This window comes from Camelina sativa, chromosome 5 (assembly GCF_030686135.1).
Source record: "Camelina sativa cultivar CO46 ecotype springtype chromosome 5, ASM3068613v1".
NCBI lineage: Eukaryota > Viridiplantae > Streptophyta > Magnoliopsida > Brassicales > Brassicaceae > Camelina > Camelina sativa.
Genome location: NC_141884.1, coordinates 562,479 through 576,783, shown reverse-complemented (window position 1 = coordinate 576,783; position 14,305 = coordinate 562,479). Strand labels below are relative to the sequence as shown.

Below are 14,305 nucleotides of genomic sequence, written 5' to 3'. Positions count from 1 at the left end.
GACACGACACACAAAAAACCCAATCAAACAGCGTTCTAACGGATTTCAGACTTTAAGGAAACAAAATCGCTGGACACGTCACGCGTCAATTAAGTAAACCCTCTTCTTTTTTTTTTTTTGGTAAACAGTATAAAACCATCACTGAGATCAATGATCCCATGCACGCGGGACCACGTACGCGTGGTTAAGTCTTGTGATCTTACACCGTTGGATGAAAAAGTGAGATTTATCCAACGGTGGTTCTTGTGCAAGTTGAGAAAAAAATATAAACTTAGAATTTTTTTTCTTATACTAATGTTTGGAAAGTGGCTGAGCATTAACATGTGCATGCCTGCCTGTATCTTGCAGCCTTCATGTGGATTTATCAGTGCGACACTATCCATCATCAAATTAGGAACTCATATCTACACTTTCTTTATACTAAAAAAACTACATTTAAAATCAAATATCTACATTCCAAAACCAAACGTATTAGTCTAGCAGACGACGTGCCACAAAATCAAAAGAGAGGATTTGTAAATTATAACTCATGCCATATATATATGGATCCCATATATACAGCCTACAGGTCACTTGATTGATTAGTTGTTGTTAAGGAAAAGAATAAAGTTTTGGTCTACCAAATTTTTCGAATGTTAAATTGACTTTTACACCGTGTTCTGACAATATGCATGTGTTGTTGATATATTCAGCTACAATGGTTCACGAATCACGTACAAACCACAATACCTATATACTAACTTAATATAGTTGTCTAACTATGTAATAATCGATACTTTGATTTTTTCGACTTGTCTGATGAAGCTTTGCATGTTTTTTCCACTAACAATGGTATTTAGGACTTTATAGGTCTTGCCACTAATTTTAGCAAAATCTTTTCGTCTTTTTTTTTTTTTCCATAATATAATGCTTTTAGTTGAGAGAAAACGGCTAAAAAAAACGGCTAATGATTGGTAGACACATCGATCATTCGTTAACAAAATATTTTAGACTATAGTATAATATGGAAACAAAAAAAAAAATGCATACATTTCCACAATTACCGTTAGTACTTAATAGTATGTAAATAGTGACAGATGATGATACATATTTGACGGCTCTGATCGAATAAAAAAGAAACTTGTACTACCAAACTTTATTAAAAGACAAGCTAATTAAAATGAAAAAAAAAAAAATATTCTGCAAATGTTTTGAGGAAGACAACCTGGCTTCTGTGTTAAAAAAAAACCAGGTCTGCCCTACTACAATTATAATTATCTCATTCTTTTTTTTTGATAAATTTGAAAAAAATACAAACTATCCAAAAAATTCAAAAAAAGAGAGAGTATTTAGAAGCTTGTGCCAGAAAGTCAAGACCCATAAAAAATTCATTCTTTATACTTCATAGTATATTACATTATACATGTGCAAATTAATTCAAAATAAACCAAGAAATTACATAATTTATACATATACATTATACCTTTCTATAGTGTAAAACTGGGGAGAAATTTAAAAACTTTTTTTCACCCTTATTTTTATTTATCCTTAGAGAGGAACGGTCAAAGTTAAATAAAATAAGAATTTTTATAAATCGAGAATTTTGTAGACTTCAAGAGAGGGAGGTTGAAGACAGCGAAGCAAATGGTTTTTTTTATGCAGCGGACCCAACACAAAGATTAAACAGATATTATCAACGCATAGTATATAAATACAGCGAAAAAGGTAAAATTGGGGTCTCTGGCTTTTCCTCAATATTTCAATTGGTCCTCTCTCTCTTCTCTCTTCTCTCTATAGGGCTCCATTGTCGTCTCGTCGTCGTGGGTTCCCACTAGCAGCTTTCTTGTCTTCCTCCATTGGTTTCTCTCCCCCTTTTCTTTTCCTTCAATCAACCAAAACAGAGGTTTTTTTGCTCTTTCTCTATTGTTTCACTCTTTTAGGTCCAAAGTTTTCATCTTTCTTTTATTTTGTTTCGTATTCTGTGAATCGTTTTTGTTTTACTGAGGAGTGGTAAAGTTCAGTTTTTAAAGATTTTTGGGTGTTTGGGTTAAGAAAGCCATAGAGAGAGAGAGAAAGATTGAAACTTTCATGTGAAATTTTTTAGGGTTTGTGAATTGGGGAAAAAGCAATCAGATGGCTCAACAGAGACAGTTTCAGATGGAAGGTAATCATAATAATAGTAGTGGTAGTACGAACGATACCAAGTTGACGAAAATCTTCGTGGGAGGATTAGCCTGGGAGACGCAGAGAGATACAATGAGGCGTTACTTTGAACAGTTTGGTGACATTGTTGAAGCTGTTGTCATTACTGACAAGAACACTGGAAGATCCAAAGGATATGGATTTGTATGTGTTTCTTCTTTCTTCTTCTACGTTTCTTTTGTTAAAGTTTTTACCTTTTTTTTTTTACTAACGGCTGTGGTTTTGATTTGATCAGGTGACGTTTAAGGATGCTGAAGCAGCCATGAGAGCTTGTCAGAATATGAATCCTGTGATTGATGGAAGAAGAGCTAATTGTAACCTCGCTTGTCTTGGTGCTCAGAAACCTCGTCCTCCTACTTCTCCTAGACATGGTTTTTTTTTTTTAACTCTCTCTCTCTCTTTCTCTAGAATGCAATGGAAACTGCTAGCTTTAGGGTGATTGAAAAAAATCTGATCTTTTTGGATCTTGTTACTTGATTAACACGTGAAAGAGTCAAGTATTGATTTAATAAAGAAACTTTGATTTGCAGGAGCAGGGAGATTCAGATCACCAGGATCAGGAGTAGGATTAGTTGCTCCTTCTCCTCAGTTTCGAGCCTCTTCTTCTTCCTCTGCTTTTGTTCATCAGCACCAACAACAACAACAACACACTGGTCAATTCCCATTTCCTTACCCTGCTGCTTACGGGTAAGCCTAATATCATCACATCAATAACAATCGATTCTTGTTAATGTGTGTAGTAAGGCCTAAAATGAATGTTTGTGTATCTTCTTCTGCAGATTTGCTGGCTATTCTCAAGAGGGAATGTACCCAATGGTTAGTTACTTTCATAGATCTCTCACAATGTAACTTGTTTCCATTTCACTAATTAATCTTTGAAGTTCTTATGTATGTGTTTTTTTTGGTTTGCAGAACTACTACAATCATCATCTCTATGGAGGACAACAGTTTTCACCATATGTGGGACATCCATCATCAGGATCAACAGGAATGTACCATGGCTATTATCCATTCTATGCTCAATACAACGCAGCACAAAGTAGCAATCAAGCTCAAGCTCAAGCTCAACATCATCAAGGTTTCAGCTTTCAGTACACTGCACCACCACCTCCTCCTCTGCTGCAATATCCTTACTTGCCTCACCAGCAACACTTTAGTTCTCAGCAGCAATTCAGCTCTCAGCAGCAGCCTCCGCCTCCAATCCTCTCCCTCCCAACCTCTCTAGCTCTATCATTGCCATCAACTTCATCACCATCCTCTACAACTTCCACCTCAGGTTTGATTTCACAACTCAAAAATCTTAATTGAAAAACCATTGGACACATTGTTTTGAATCATGCTTGATTCTAATGTTTTGTTGCGTATTATCTAGCTGCAACGACAGCAGCAACAAAAAGAGTAGTTATTACTACAGCGACAAAGAATGCAGCAGCAGCAGCTGAAACAAGCAGCACCAAAGATGGCCATGAAGCAATTACAACATCAACCATCAAGATAGAAGATTGATTCAGTACTACTACTACTACAATAGCCAGAGCAAGGGATAAACTTCAGTGTACACTAACTCATCATCAATCTCTCCAACAACGTTGCTAGAAACATTCATTCATCGGTCTTAGGAGTCTAGAATCTTAATTAGTACTACTACTTAGGAGAAGGAGGAAGGAAGGAAGAAGAAGGAAACAATCATATCACATTCTTTTTTTTTTTGTTGGTTATTTCAAGATTCATATTGCATTTTAGGTTAAAGAATCAAGAGAAGGCATTGGTTGCCTTTTTTAGATTCTTAGAAGAAGGAAAAAAAAAACATGGATGGATGCAGAAAGCATCATCATCAGATTATTACATTCATTTGGGGATTTATTTTTCAGGTTCAGAAGAAATGTTTTATGTCTTCTTTTGAACCCAAACTGGATTTCTAAGCTTCGGATAAGCCTTAGAAATCCCTTTTTTTCTTTTTTCTTTTCACATATGTAATTCTTGAAATTGTTATAATTCAGTCACATTGCTTCTTCTTAGTAATATTTGTTCATTATTTATTTAATTAATCAGTTGGTTCGTTCTAGGGAAAGTGAAACTCAAAATCCGTTCATCCTTCGCTTTCACCTAGCTAGAATTTTCTACTACTTTTTTGAATATATTTAAAAAATTGAAACTTTTTATAAAAAACAATTAAATTTTGAAATGGTATGATCATTTCATTTTGCTTTTAAAGGGGTTCTCAGTAAAAATGATGATTATGTTATCTTTGGATTCCAAAGGGGATCTTATGAAGACAAAAAAGTACCGGTCAAAAGACCGTTGGAATAAACGGATCTATCTTCTTTTTCATCCCTCTCTATGGATAATATTTCATGACTACTACTAGTATTATTTTAAAATATACCCAACTCTTGTTTTTTTCCTAGTAACCAAAACAGTTATATAACCAAAACATTTAAAAAAAAAAACTTATGTGACACTTGTAGCAGAATAGACAGACACATGGAAGTCGTCTTTGTCTGCAATGTATAAAGGGAAACTGGACCCAAAAAAATGTATTTGGAATTGAGTATTACTATGCAACAACATTGCATGATGAGTGAAACTACCAATAAAATAAAATATGGTCAGACTTGTGAAACAAAAACATTATGTAAAATTCAGACTCAGGTTTCATTTTCACCAAAAAGACAAAATTTGTTAAGAGCCGAAGTATACAAAATTGTTGGGCTATTTTTTTAAAAAATATAAGGCCTAAATGATTCTAAAGCCCATTATTGACATATGTGTAACTAAGTTGGCCATAAAAAGCTTATAGCCTTAGATATGTAAACACGCAAGAATATGTTTACATTATTTATTACGTACTGTCCTAATCATATAGATCGGAAGATATTTTTCTCTTATTAATTTAATGATGGGACAATTTATTTTTGTCTACGCAAAGCAAAGTTTTAGAGGGGGGTATTAAACTTAGATTTTAAAGGATTTGATAGGACTTTAAATTTTTAGTATTTTATAGATGGTTCTAGAACTCCTTTTGATATCCACAGAAAATTTATTTAATAAAAAAAAATATCATTCCGTTTTCCATTTCCAAATTTACGCGGCCACTACAAAAATTTAATTTTAATAAAGCTAGTGGCATTTAATATATAAACTATAAAGCAACCAAATTGTTAATTCCTAGTTGAAAAGTTAAATATGATATATAATTTGCTTTATGGAAAAAAGAGAAAAAAAAAAGGCCATCCAATTTGAATGATACATGGGAGGCTAGAAGGAAAAAAAATAAAAATCTCTTGTACTTTAAAGTTTTATTAAATCCAACCAAAGAGATCAATACTGAGCCACAGAAAAGAAAATAGAAAAACACGTGTCAAGCGCGTGACCACGAGATGATTACTCAGGCGAATATCTTCACTTCCGTAGAGGAACCAGGTAAATGACACGTGTAAATGTGGACCTGAGAAGCAGAGGAGAGAGAGAGGAGGACCACCTCCACCGAATCAGCCGCGATACAGAGAAAATCAAAACAATGGCTCATATTAAGCCACGTCAGCTCAGTGAAGGCCCGCCCTTTATTTCTCACCGTTAATTAGATTTCTCTATTTGTTTATTTCTCTTTCTCTACAAGTCTTCTTCCTTCCTTCCTTCTTCTTTGATTGTTAGATATTTTTTTTCGTGGTTCTGATCCAAAGATACCATTTAAAAAAAAAGAGTTTCTTTTTTTCTTCTTCTTCATCTTCAACATCTTCTCTGATATTTTCTCTCTCTATCTCTCTCTCTCTCCAAGATCTGTTATTAATCTCGAGTCTCGTTTCGTTTGCTTTGTTTTGACTTTTGTTGTTGTTACCGAGTTCTGTTTTTTTTCTTTGTTTGTCCTGTTTGTTTTGAGCTCTGATTCGATGGGGGAGATTGTGGTTTTAAGTAGTGATGATGGTATGGATACGATTAAGAACAACAGAGTCAAGTCATCTGAAGTTGTTCAGTGGGAGAAGTATTTGCCTAAAACTGTTCTTAGGGTTTTGTTAGTTGAATCTGATGATTCAACTCGTCAAATCATCACTGCCCTTCTTCGTAAATGCTGTTACAAAGGTCTATTCATCTTTTCTTCATTTCGTTTTATCTTAAAGTTTGCTTCTTTCTTTGTATGCCTTGATTGATTTTTGAATATGTTTGACCTGTGGAACTAAAAAAACTCGATCTTGCTTGTTTTGATTTGATACAGTTGTAGCTGTTTCTGATGGTTTAGCTGCTTGGGATATACTTAAGGAGAAGTCACATAACATTGATCTTGTACTAACAGAGCTGGATTTGCCTTCTATATCTGGTTTTGCTCTACTTGCTTTGTGTATGGAGCATGAACCTTGCAAGAACATTCCTGTCATAAGTACGATGGTGATCCCCTTAGTCCTTTATGCCTTATAAAAACGCCTCTTTTTGAGTTTATTTTTTTTTATTTTTGTGTGTTCTCATATGCTTTATTTTGGTTGAAATGAATAGTGATGTCTTCGCAAGATTCGATAAAAATGGTGTTAAAATGTATGCTGAGAGGTGCTGCTGATTATCTTATTAAACCCATGAGGAAAAACGAGTTGAAAAATCTATGGCAACATGTTTGGAGACGACTTACTGTAAGATATTTTTTTCCTTTTTTGGTGTTTTGAAGTTCGTTTCCTTCTGTTTGTAGTTTGAAAGACTTAATTGTGTGTTTTTGGTGTTGAATCAGTTGCGTGATGATCCTACGGCTCATGCTCAAAGTTTACCAACTTCACAGCAGAACCTTGAAGATACTGATGAAACTAGTGCTGATTCCAGATATCATTCCGACCAAGGAAGTGGTGCTCAGGTATATAGATGTTACCACTGTCTTGGTTACGTGATATATGTGTATGATTAGATTTTGTATGAGTTGTGGCTGGACTCTGAAGTCTTTTTAACTTGAGATTGTATTGTATTGTCACTTTTCCAGAGCTTTTGTTTATTGCATTTCACAAGAAGCTGATATTGTGTACATGCAAATTTATGCAGGCTATCAGCTATAACGGTCACAACAAGGTTCTGGATAATGCCAAATCACTGGATGAAAGGGACGAGGTTAAGGATTCTTGTAGAAATGAGAAAAAGCCTGAATCTTTTGATGTGACAATGGATTTGATTGGTGGAATCGACAAACGGCCTGAGAGTATCTATGAAGAAAACAGTCCTGACGCGTGTGCTGGTCCCGAGCTTGGACTCTCTCTGAAAAGATCTTGCTCTGTTAGTTTTGAGAACCAAGATGAAAGCAAGCATCAAAAGCTTAGTCTATCTGACGCATCAGCTTTCTTAAGGTCAGTGTGTTTCCTTGCTCGAAAAATAGAATGCCTCCAATCTTTTTGATGAGTGTTTTAATGAAACAACTTTACTTGTTAACTTGCAGATTTGAGAATAACAAGGCAGCAGAGAAAGCAGTGGTCGGTTTAGAGGCGAGTAGTTCAGGTGAGCCAAAGACACCAACAGAATCACATGAAAAGTTAAGAAAAGTGAGATCTGATCAAGGAAGCGCCACAACGAGCAGCAACCAGGAGAATATAGGATCATCAAGCATAACCGGACAGAACGAGTTAAGCATCCCTCACCAAGTTATTCCGTCTGCAGTTACAAATCAAGTTCAAAATCCGCAAGATTCTCCAGTTCCAGTAGTAGAATCAAGTCGTTTGAAAGCTAGCAAGGAAGCAGAAGTTGGATCTCAAAGCACATGCAACACAGATGAGGGGATAGCAGGACAAAGTAGCAGCACAGAGAAAAAGCCAAAGGAAGAAGAAAGTGCACAACAACGTTGGAGTCGGAGTCAAAGAGAAGCTGCACTGATGAAATTCAGGTTAAAGAGGAAAGATCGATGCTTTGATAAAAAGGTAAGAGACACACACAACAAGCTTTGATTGTCATAAACAGAATCCGAATCAAATACACAGGAACGAACTGATTCAATGGATATACAGGTTCGATACCAGAGCAGGAAGAAGCTAGCTGAACAACGTCCACGAGTGAAAGGCCAGTTCGTGCGTGCCGTCAATTCAGACTCGTCTACTAAAGCCTGAAACAGCTCAACAAAAAAAAGTTTTTATAAGTTTTATCACTCGATTTCTTTTGTTAGTTTCATTACAATAGAAACGAAACTTATTTAGATTTGTTTTTCTTTAGTGTGCTTTTTTTGTTTCTTGATTGGCTACTTCTGAGAGTAACTTTTGTATATATACAACTCTGATAAATGAGGAGTTCGTTATGTTAAAAACCATAACCAAATCAATCATTGGGCTAAACCGCCTCTCCGAACCGGTCAATCATAATTTGGATTGGTTAGCGGTTCAACAGTTGGCCGGTAAGAGAACCAATCATTGAATGAAGAAATAAATTGGTAAAAAGACAGCAAATATTACCGGTCCATAGATTTCGGCCACGTGTTCCTCATTATTACCGTGAAAGGGAAAGGAAAAGATCCAATATGGAACCACAGAGATTCGATAGACACTTTGAGAGAGATCTGCCGGAGGAGATAAGAGAGAAAGCGGACCCAAAAATAAAAATAAAAAAGGGGTTAGGTGGGTGGATCTCTCATGTAATCGGTGCTCCCCCCCTCGAAGTTTTTTCCTTTTTTAAAAAATAAAGCTTTCTCCTTTTCGCCGCCTCTAACCCTGCACAGAGAATCTTCAATTCCCTAACTTGAATCTCTCATCTCTCTCTCCTGGTGAGTCTCTTTCTCTCTCTGTTTTACTTAGGCTTTGTGTTAGCTAGGGTTTTTTGTTTTCAATTGTTGGAGCTGCTTTCTGAACCCTTCGTCTTCCTCACCCACGCGGCAAGCCCACTTTTTTTTTTTTTTAGGGTTTGGTGTTTTCCTCAAAATCTGACTTTTTAAAAAATTTGGAATTGGTCTTTTGCTGGGGAAGTTTGGATTTTTTATTGTTGTGTCGAACTTGAATCAGTATTTGGTGATGCATTATGAATCGTGTCATTCTGAATCGTGTTAGGGTTTGTAGATTCTTCACTTTCTGACATCTGACATCTGGAATTGGTCTGATTGGGACACTTTTGATTCTCTTTTACTGTTGTTTGTTTATTTATTGGGTGTCAAACTTGATTCGATATCTGTATTATTTTTGGCTTTTGACTCTTAACTTCTGATGATTATTATATGGTGTGAAACCGTTGACTAGTTTGTTTTTTTAAAGTTCCTTCGTTTGTGTTTTGCTTGAAGAGTTCCTCCTTCTGTAGCTCTCTACTAGTTGTGGTATACATGTACTAGTCCTCTGATTTGTTATTACTTGATAATTTTGCTTTCTTTTTTGTTGAAACAGATTACCGAATTCGGAAAGCTATTGTTTTGGTTCATTTGAGTTGGGGTTCCGTTATCTTATCATCCGAGGTAACTGATTTGTGGTTTGCTTATTGAGTTCTCTAGAGCCATTCAGGCCTTTGTTTTGTTGATTTCTCATTGTCCCTTTACGTTTTCTCTTTGCAGATGGAGTCTTCAGGTTCTCAGCATAGTCACATTGTTGAGGTTAATGTTGTAAAATCTGGTGAAGAAAGAATTACTGTGGGAACCAAAGTATGTGGAGAAGCGCCCTGTGGGTTCTCAGATGCTAAGAATGCTTCCGGGGATGCTGCAGAACGCTCTGCTTCTATGCGTAAGCTTTGTATCGCGGTCGTGCTGTGTCTAGTGTTCATGAGCGTTGAGGTTGTTGGTGGGATCAAAGCCAATAGTTTGGCCATTCTAACCGATGCTGCACATTTGCTCTCTGACGTTGCTGCCTTTGCGATCTCGCTGTTCTCATTGTGGGCTGCTGGTTGGGAAGCCACTCCTAGGCAGACTTACGGGTTTTTCAGGATTGAGATTTTGGGAGCTCTTGTCTCTATCCAGCTCATTTGGTTGCTCACGGGTATTTTGGTGTATGAAGCCATTATCAGGATTGTTACCGAGACCAGTGAGGTTAATGGATTCCTCATGTTTCTTGTTTCTGCGTTTGGTCTACTGGTGAACATCATCATGGCTGTTCTGCTTGGGCATGATCATGGTCACAGTCATGGGCATGGGCATAGCCATGGTCATGACCATCACGATCACGGTGGGGTTACTGTTACTACCCATCACCATAATCATGATCATGGTCATAGCCATGGAGAGGACAAGCACCATGCTCATGGGGATGTTACTGAGCAATTGTTGGACAAATCAAAGACTCAAGTGGCGGAAAAAGAGAAAAGAAAGAGGAACATCAATGTCCAGGGAGCTTATCTTCATGTCCTTGGGGATTCCATCCAGAGTGTTGGTGTTATGATTGGAGGAGCTATCATCTGGTACAATCCTAAATTGAAGATAGTGGATCTTATCTGTACGCTTGTCTTTTCGGTTATTGTCTTGGGAACAACCATCAACATGATTCGAAGCATTCTAGAAGTATTGATGGAGAGTACACCAAGAGAGATTGATGCCACACAACTCGAAAAGGGTTTGCTCGAAATGGAAGAAGTGGTGGCTGTTCATGAGCTTCACATTTGGGCAATCACAGTGGGAAAAGTGCTATTGGCTTGCCATGTCAACATCAGACCAGAAGCAGATGCAGATATGGTACTCAACAAGGTGATTGATTACATCCGCAGGGAGTATAACATTAGTCATGTTACGATACAAATCGAGCGCTAAAAACTAAAAGCAAAGCAAGATCTGATGAGGGGTTTTTGTATCAGCATTCTCATTAACAATAATATTAATAAAGTTTCTACCTTTTTCCACTTGCTTGGTTCTTTTGCTTTATAGTTATAAGTCATGATCGTTTGGTTGTGCACAAGTAAGCATTATTCCTCTTCAAGGAAGAAACTTTTTGTCCTTGTTTCAAAAAGGGTGAAAGGACACAACTGCTTAGAACTGATACGTCATCTTAACTTTTCTGAGATTAGGTCTGCCTTCATTTAAGATTCATTATCTTCCTAGGAGTCAGAGGGCTTGTGGTAGTGTTAGAAGCAGAATCTGACTGATTGTTAGGGGGGGTTTAATTGATACGTCACTAGTGGGTCATGTTTGTCCTGAGAGCAAGTAACCAGAGCTTTTAAGTTACATCAACAAGTACACACAAAGATGAAATCTCCAAACCCCCTAATTTGTTGATTAGGTCTCTAAAGGCGTTCTTCAAATAAATACTCATATAAAAGTTGAACCTTTTTTGTTTGTTTACTTTGGTAGGCGGTTCTAGTTCTTATTACAGTAGTATGAACGAGATCTACGTAATGCAGACAAATTTATTCGTGTTATCTGGGTAATTTGTGTTGGATCTTGTTTTGGCTGTGTTAGACTTACCATGTGAGATAAACAGAGGCCACAACTGAGAACATGGATAAGGTTTCTTCTTGTGTTGTGAACTTATTAAGATCGAATCTGTGTTCTTAAAGAGATAAACATTTGGGATTTGATCGGTGACAAACCTTAGTTTCTTTGGAATCCTGTAAATATGCAAAGAAGTAAGGGACAAAAAAGGGATTCTTACCTAAAGCCAAATTACAAATCAGATGAAAAACCCAAAGATATTTACAGGCAAAACACTGGTTAGTACCCCTAAAGCCAAGGCATCGACACTTGCATGTTTAACAGATAAGAAGCCACAATTCACGGGTTAAGGTATTGATCATGACTGAGTGAACACAGAGACTTCAAAAGATTAAATTTTTTCTTATCTATTGGGTTGTAACAAAAGTTAAAAAAGCTTTTTAATGTGAAAACACAAATCAATGGAAACTCTCTTCTGCTTGTTCATCTTCTTCATCTTCCGTGTGTTAACAGAAGTCCCCACAATTGTCTGTCTTCGCTGCCAGACAAAACTGCCACAGCCAATAATGTTTCTTTGAGGGACCTTTCTTCTGTCAGAGACTTTCCCTCTCTCCCTCTCTCCTCTGCTTGCTCTGCTCAGCCCTCTCACCAACTCATCTTTCGTCCTCAAAACAAACATCTGGCTTCATCTCTTTACCTCTTTGTTTTTCTTTCCTTTCTCTTTCATATATCATTTTCAATTTCCCAATTTCTCTTCTACATCTTCATAGCAGTTTAAGACCCCTCTTCTATATAAAGCTAACAGCTTAAGCTTCTTCATAACAAGACTGTGACTACATAAGTTTCTTGTTTTTACTTCATTAAACGCCTCACATTTATTTATTTCCCATCATTGTCCTAGAGGAGAGAAAAAAAATAAAGAGCTGATCAGCTATTCAAATGGAGAGGAGTATTCAAGGACAAAACCATTGTGTAATGTATCTTATCTCAATTTGGAACGTTTTTGGTTTTCTTCTTTCCTTTCAACTATTGATTCTGTAATCAAAGGATGTGGACTTTGCATTTACTCCTTCCAAAAGAGTCCACAATGGTTGCATTCAATGCGGTGTATGTTTTTTATACCGAAAACACTAACAAATCTGCACTCAACTGTTTCCCTCTCTTTGAAACATTCCATTTTTCATTCTAATTTTGTTTCTCTACACTGACCCACTAACCAAAACCCACAGCAGAATTTAACCACTCTTTTAAATCTCACTTCCTCTCTCACTCACTTTGGTTGGTATCTGCTTCCTCTGTTTATTTTCTTTCTTTTCTTGCAGTCTTTGGATCAAAAAGTGAATGTAAGAAGAAGCCTACAAGTTCAAGGATCTGTAGAAGATCATCAAAGCTTTGCCTTTGAGGAAGAACAATTGTCAACTCCAAGCTTGCTGCAAGATACAACAATTCCATTTCTACAAATGCTACAACAAAGTGAAGAACCATCTTCGTTTCTGTCCATCAAAGAACCAAACTTTCTAGCACTACTATCTCTCCAGACACTCGAAAAGCCTAATTGGGAACTCGAAAACTACCTCCCACATGAAGTTCCAGAGTTCCACTCACCGATCCATTCTGAAACTAACAACCACTACTATCACAACTCATATTTGGAAGGAGTCAGTGAAGCCATCTCAGGCCAAGAACTTCCGTTCAACCCACTTCAAAATACGAATCCAAGACGCAAACGGAAGAACAACAACATGGTAACATCAATGACTAGAGAAAGGAGAAAGAGAAGGAGAACAAAACCAACAAAAAACATAGAAGAGATGGAGAGTCAAAGGATGACACACATTGCGGTTGAACGAAACCGCAGACGCCAAATGAACGTTCATCTCAACTCACTCCGCTCCCTCATTCCATCTTCATACATCCAAAGGGTATAAAACAAAACCCACAGATCAAAGTTTCAACCTTTATAGCAATGTCCAACTCCATTTTGTTGTTTTTGAATAGGGAGACCAAGCGTCAATAGTAGGAGGAGCAATAGACTTCGTAAAGATCCTCGAGCAACACTTGCAAGCCCTTGAAGCCCAAAAGTCAACTCAACAGAGTACTGATAGTAAAGAACATAATCCAGAAGAAGAAAACAACAACAACAACACTCTCAGAGACATATCGTCGAACAAGTTGCCTGCGAGTAAAGAAGAAGAAGAAGAAACAAACAGACTAACAAAAATCGAGGCCACAGTGATAGAGAGTCACGTAAATCTCAAAGTTCAATGCACTAGGAAACAAGGGCAGCTTCTAAGATCAATCATTTTGCTAGAGAAACTCGGATTCACTGTTCTTCACCTCAACATCACATCTCCAACCAATACATCTGTCTCTTATTCCTTCAACCTCAAGGTACTTTAATCAAACCCATTTTTCCAAAATCGCCGACATTGTTGAAAAGATTAAAACTTTATTGTTAAAAAATTGTCGTCAGATGGAAGATGACTGCAATTTGGGATCGGCCGATGAGATAAAGGCGGCGATTCGTCAGATATTCGACTGATTGATTTTAATTTAACACTGAAACGTCCAAAAAGTAACGTTTTTGTGTAACTTCGTTTTCAAAAGAGTGGAAGAAAAATTAAATTCGAAAATTTGGTCGTATGTAATTGGAATCTTCTCGGCATGGGCACTTGACTTCGTTTGGGGTCCTACTTGGGGAATTGTGAGATGCATTTTCAAGTTTGACCTCTCTGTCTCTTGTTGTATTTATGATTATGATTTGTCTTTCTTTTTTGTTTTTGCTTTTGCCTGCCTCTCTCTCTCTTGGGGTTTGACTTTTGTTCGCTGGCTCTACTAAAA

At 36.9% G+C, this 14,305-nt stretch overlaps 4 protein-coding genes across 5 annotated transcripts; all 4 read left to right on the top strand.

Moving 5' to 3' along the window:
- The first annotated feature begins 1,635 nt into the window (after window positions 1–1,635).
- On the top strand, window positions 1,636–4,203 carry LOC104784630 (uncharacterized). The gene is made up of 7 exons (XM_087451731.1): window positions 1,636–1,882; window positions 2,084–2,325; window positions 2,417–2,552; window positions 2,712–2,868; window positions 2,961–2,997; window positions 3,094–3,457; window positions 3,554–4,203. The coding sequence occupies exons 2-7, from the start codon at window positions 2,113–2,115 to the stop codon at window positions 3,685–3,687; spliced, it is 1,041 nt and encodes a 346-aa protein (XP_087307857.1). The 5' UTR covers window positions 1,636–1,882; window positions 2,084–2,112; the 3' UTR covers window positions 3,688–4,203.
- A 1,407-nt stretch (window positions 4,204–5,610) lies between these two features.
- LOC104784629 (two-component response regulator-like APRR9) lies at window positions 5,611–8,440 on the top strand. Of its 2 annotated transcripts, none has more exons than XM_010509669.3 (7): window positions 5,611–6,261; window positions 6,395–6,556; window positions 6,670–6,800; window positions 6,896–7,015; window positions 7,198–7,496; window positions 7,586–8,060; window positions 8,148–8,440. In XM_010509669.3, the coding sequence occupies exons 1-7, from the start codon at window positions 6,072–6,074 to the stop codon at window positions 8,244–8,246; spliced, it is 1,476 nt and encodes a 491-aa protein (XP_010507971.2). In that variant the 5' UTR covers window positions 5,611–6,071; the 3' UTR covers window positions 8,247–8,440. The 2 variants fall into 2 exon arrangements, with proteins under 2 accessions (XP_010507971.2, XP_010507972.2); XM_010509670.3 differs by having other exon boundaries at window positions 5,779–6,261; window positions 6,395–6,564.
- A 231-nt stretch (window positions 8,441–8,671) lies between these two features.
- Window positions 8,672–10,935, top strand: LOC104784628 (metal tolerance protein 1). Its single transcript, XM_010509668.2, has 3 exons — window positions 8,672–8,893; window positions 9,501–9,568; window positions 9,665–10,935. Exon 3 carries the CDS (start codon window positions 9,665–9,667, stop codon window positions 10,844–10,846), a length of 1,182 nt encoding a protein of 393 aa, XP_010507970.1. The 5' UTR covers window positions 8,672–8,893; window positions 9,501–9,568; the 3' UTR covers window positions 10,847–10,935.
- A 1,009-nt stretch (window positions 10,936–11,944) lies between these two features.
- LOC104784626 (transcription factor bHLH70-like) lies at window positions 11,945–14,249 on the top strand. The gene is made up of 4 exons (XM_010509663.3): window positions 11,945–12,436; window positions 12,787–13,386; window positions 13,463–13,855; window positions 13,938–14,249. Exons 1-4 carry the CDS (start codon window positions 12,404–12,406, stop codon window positions 14,004–14,006), a joined length of 1,095 nt encoding a protein of 364 aa, XP_010507965.1. The 5' UTR covers window positions 11,945–12,403; the 3' UTR covers window positions 14,007–14,249.
- Window positions 14,250–14,305: the final 56 nt, after the last annotated feature.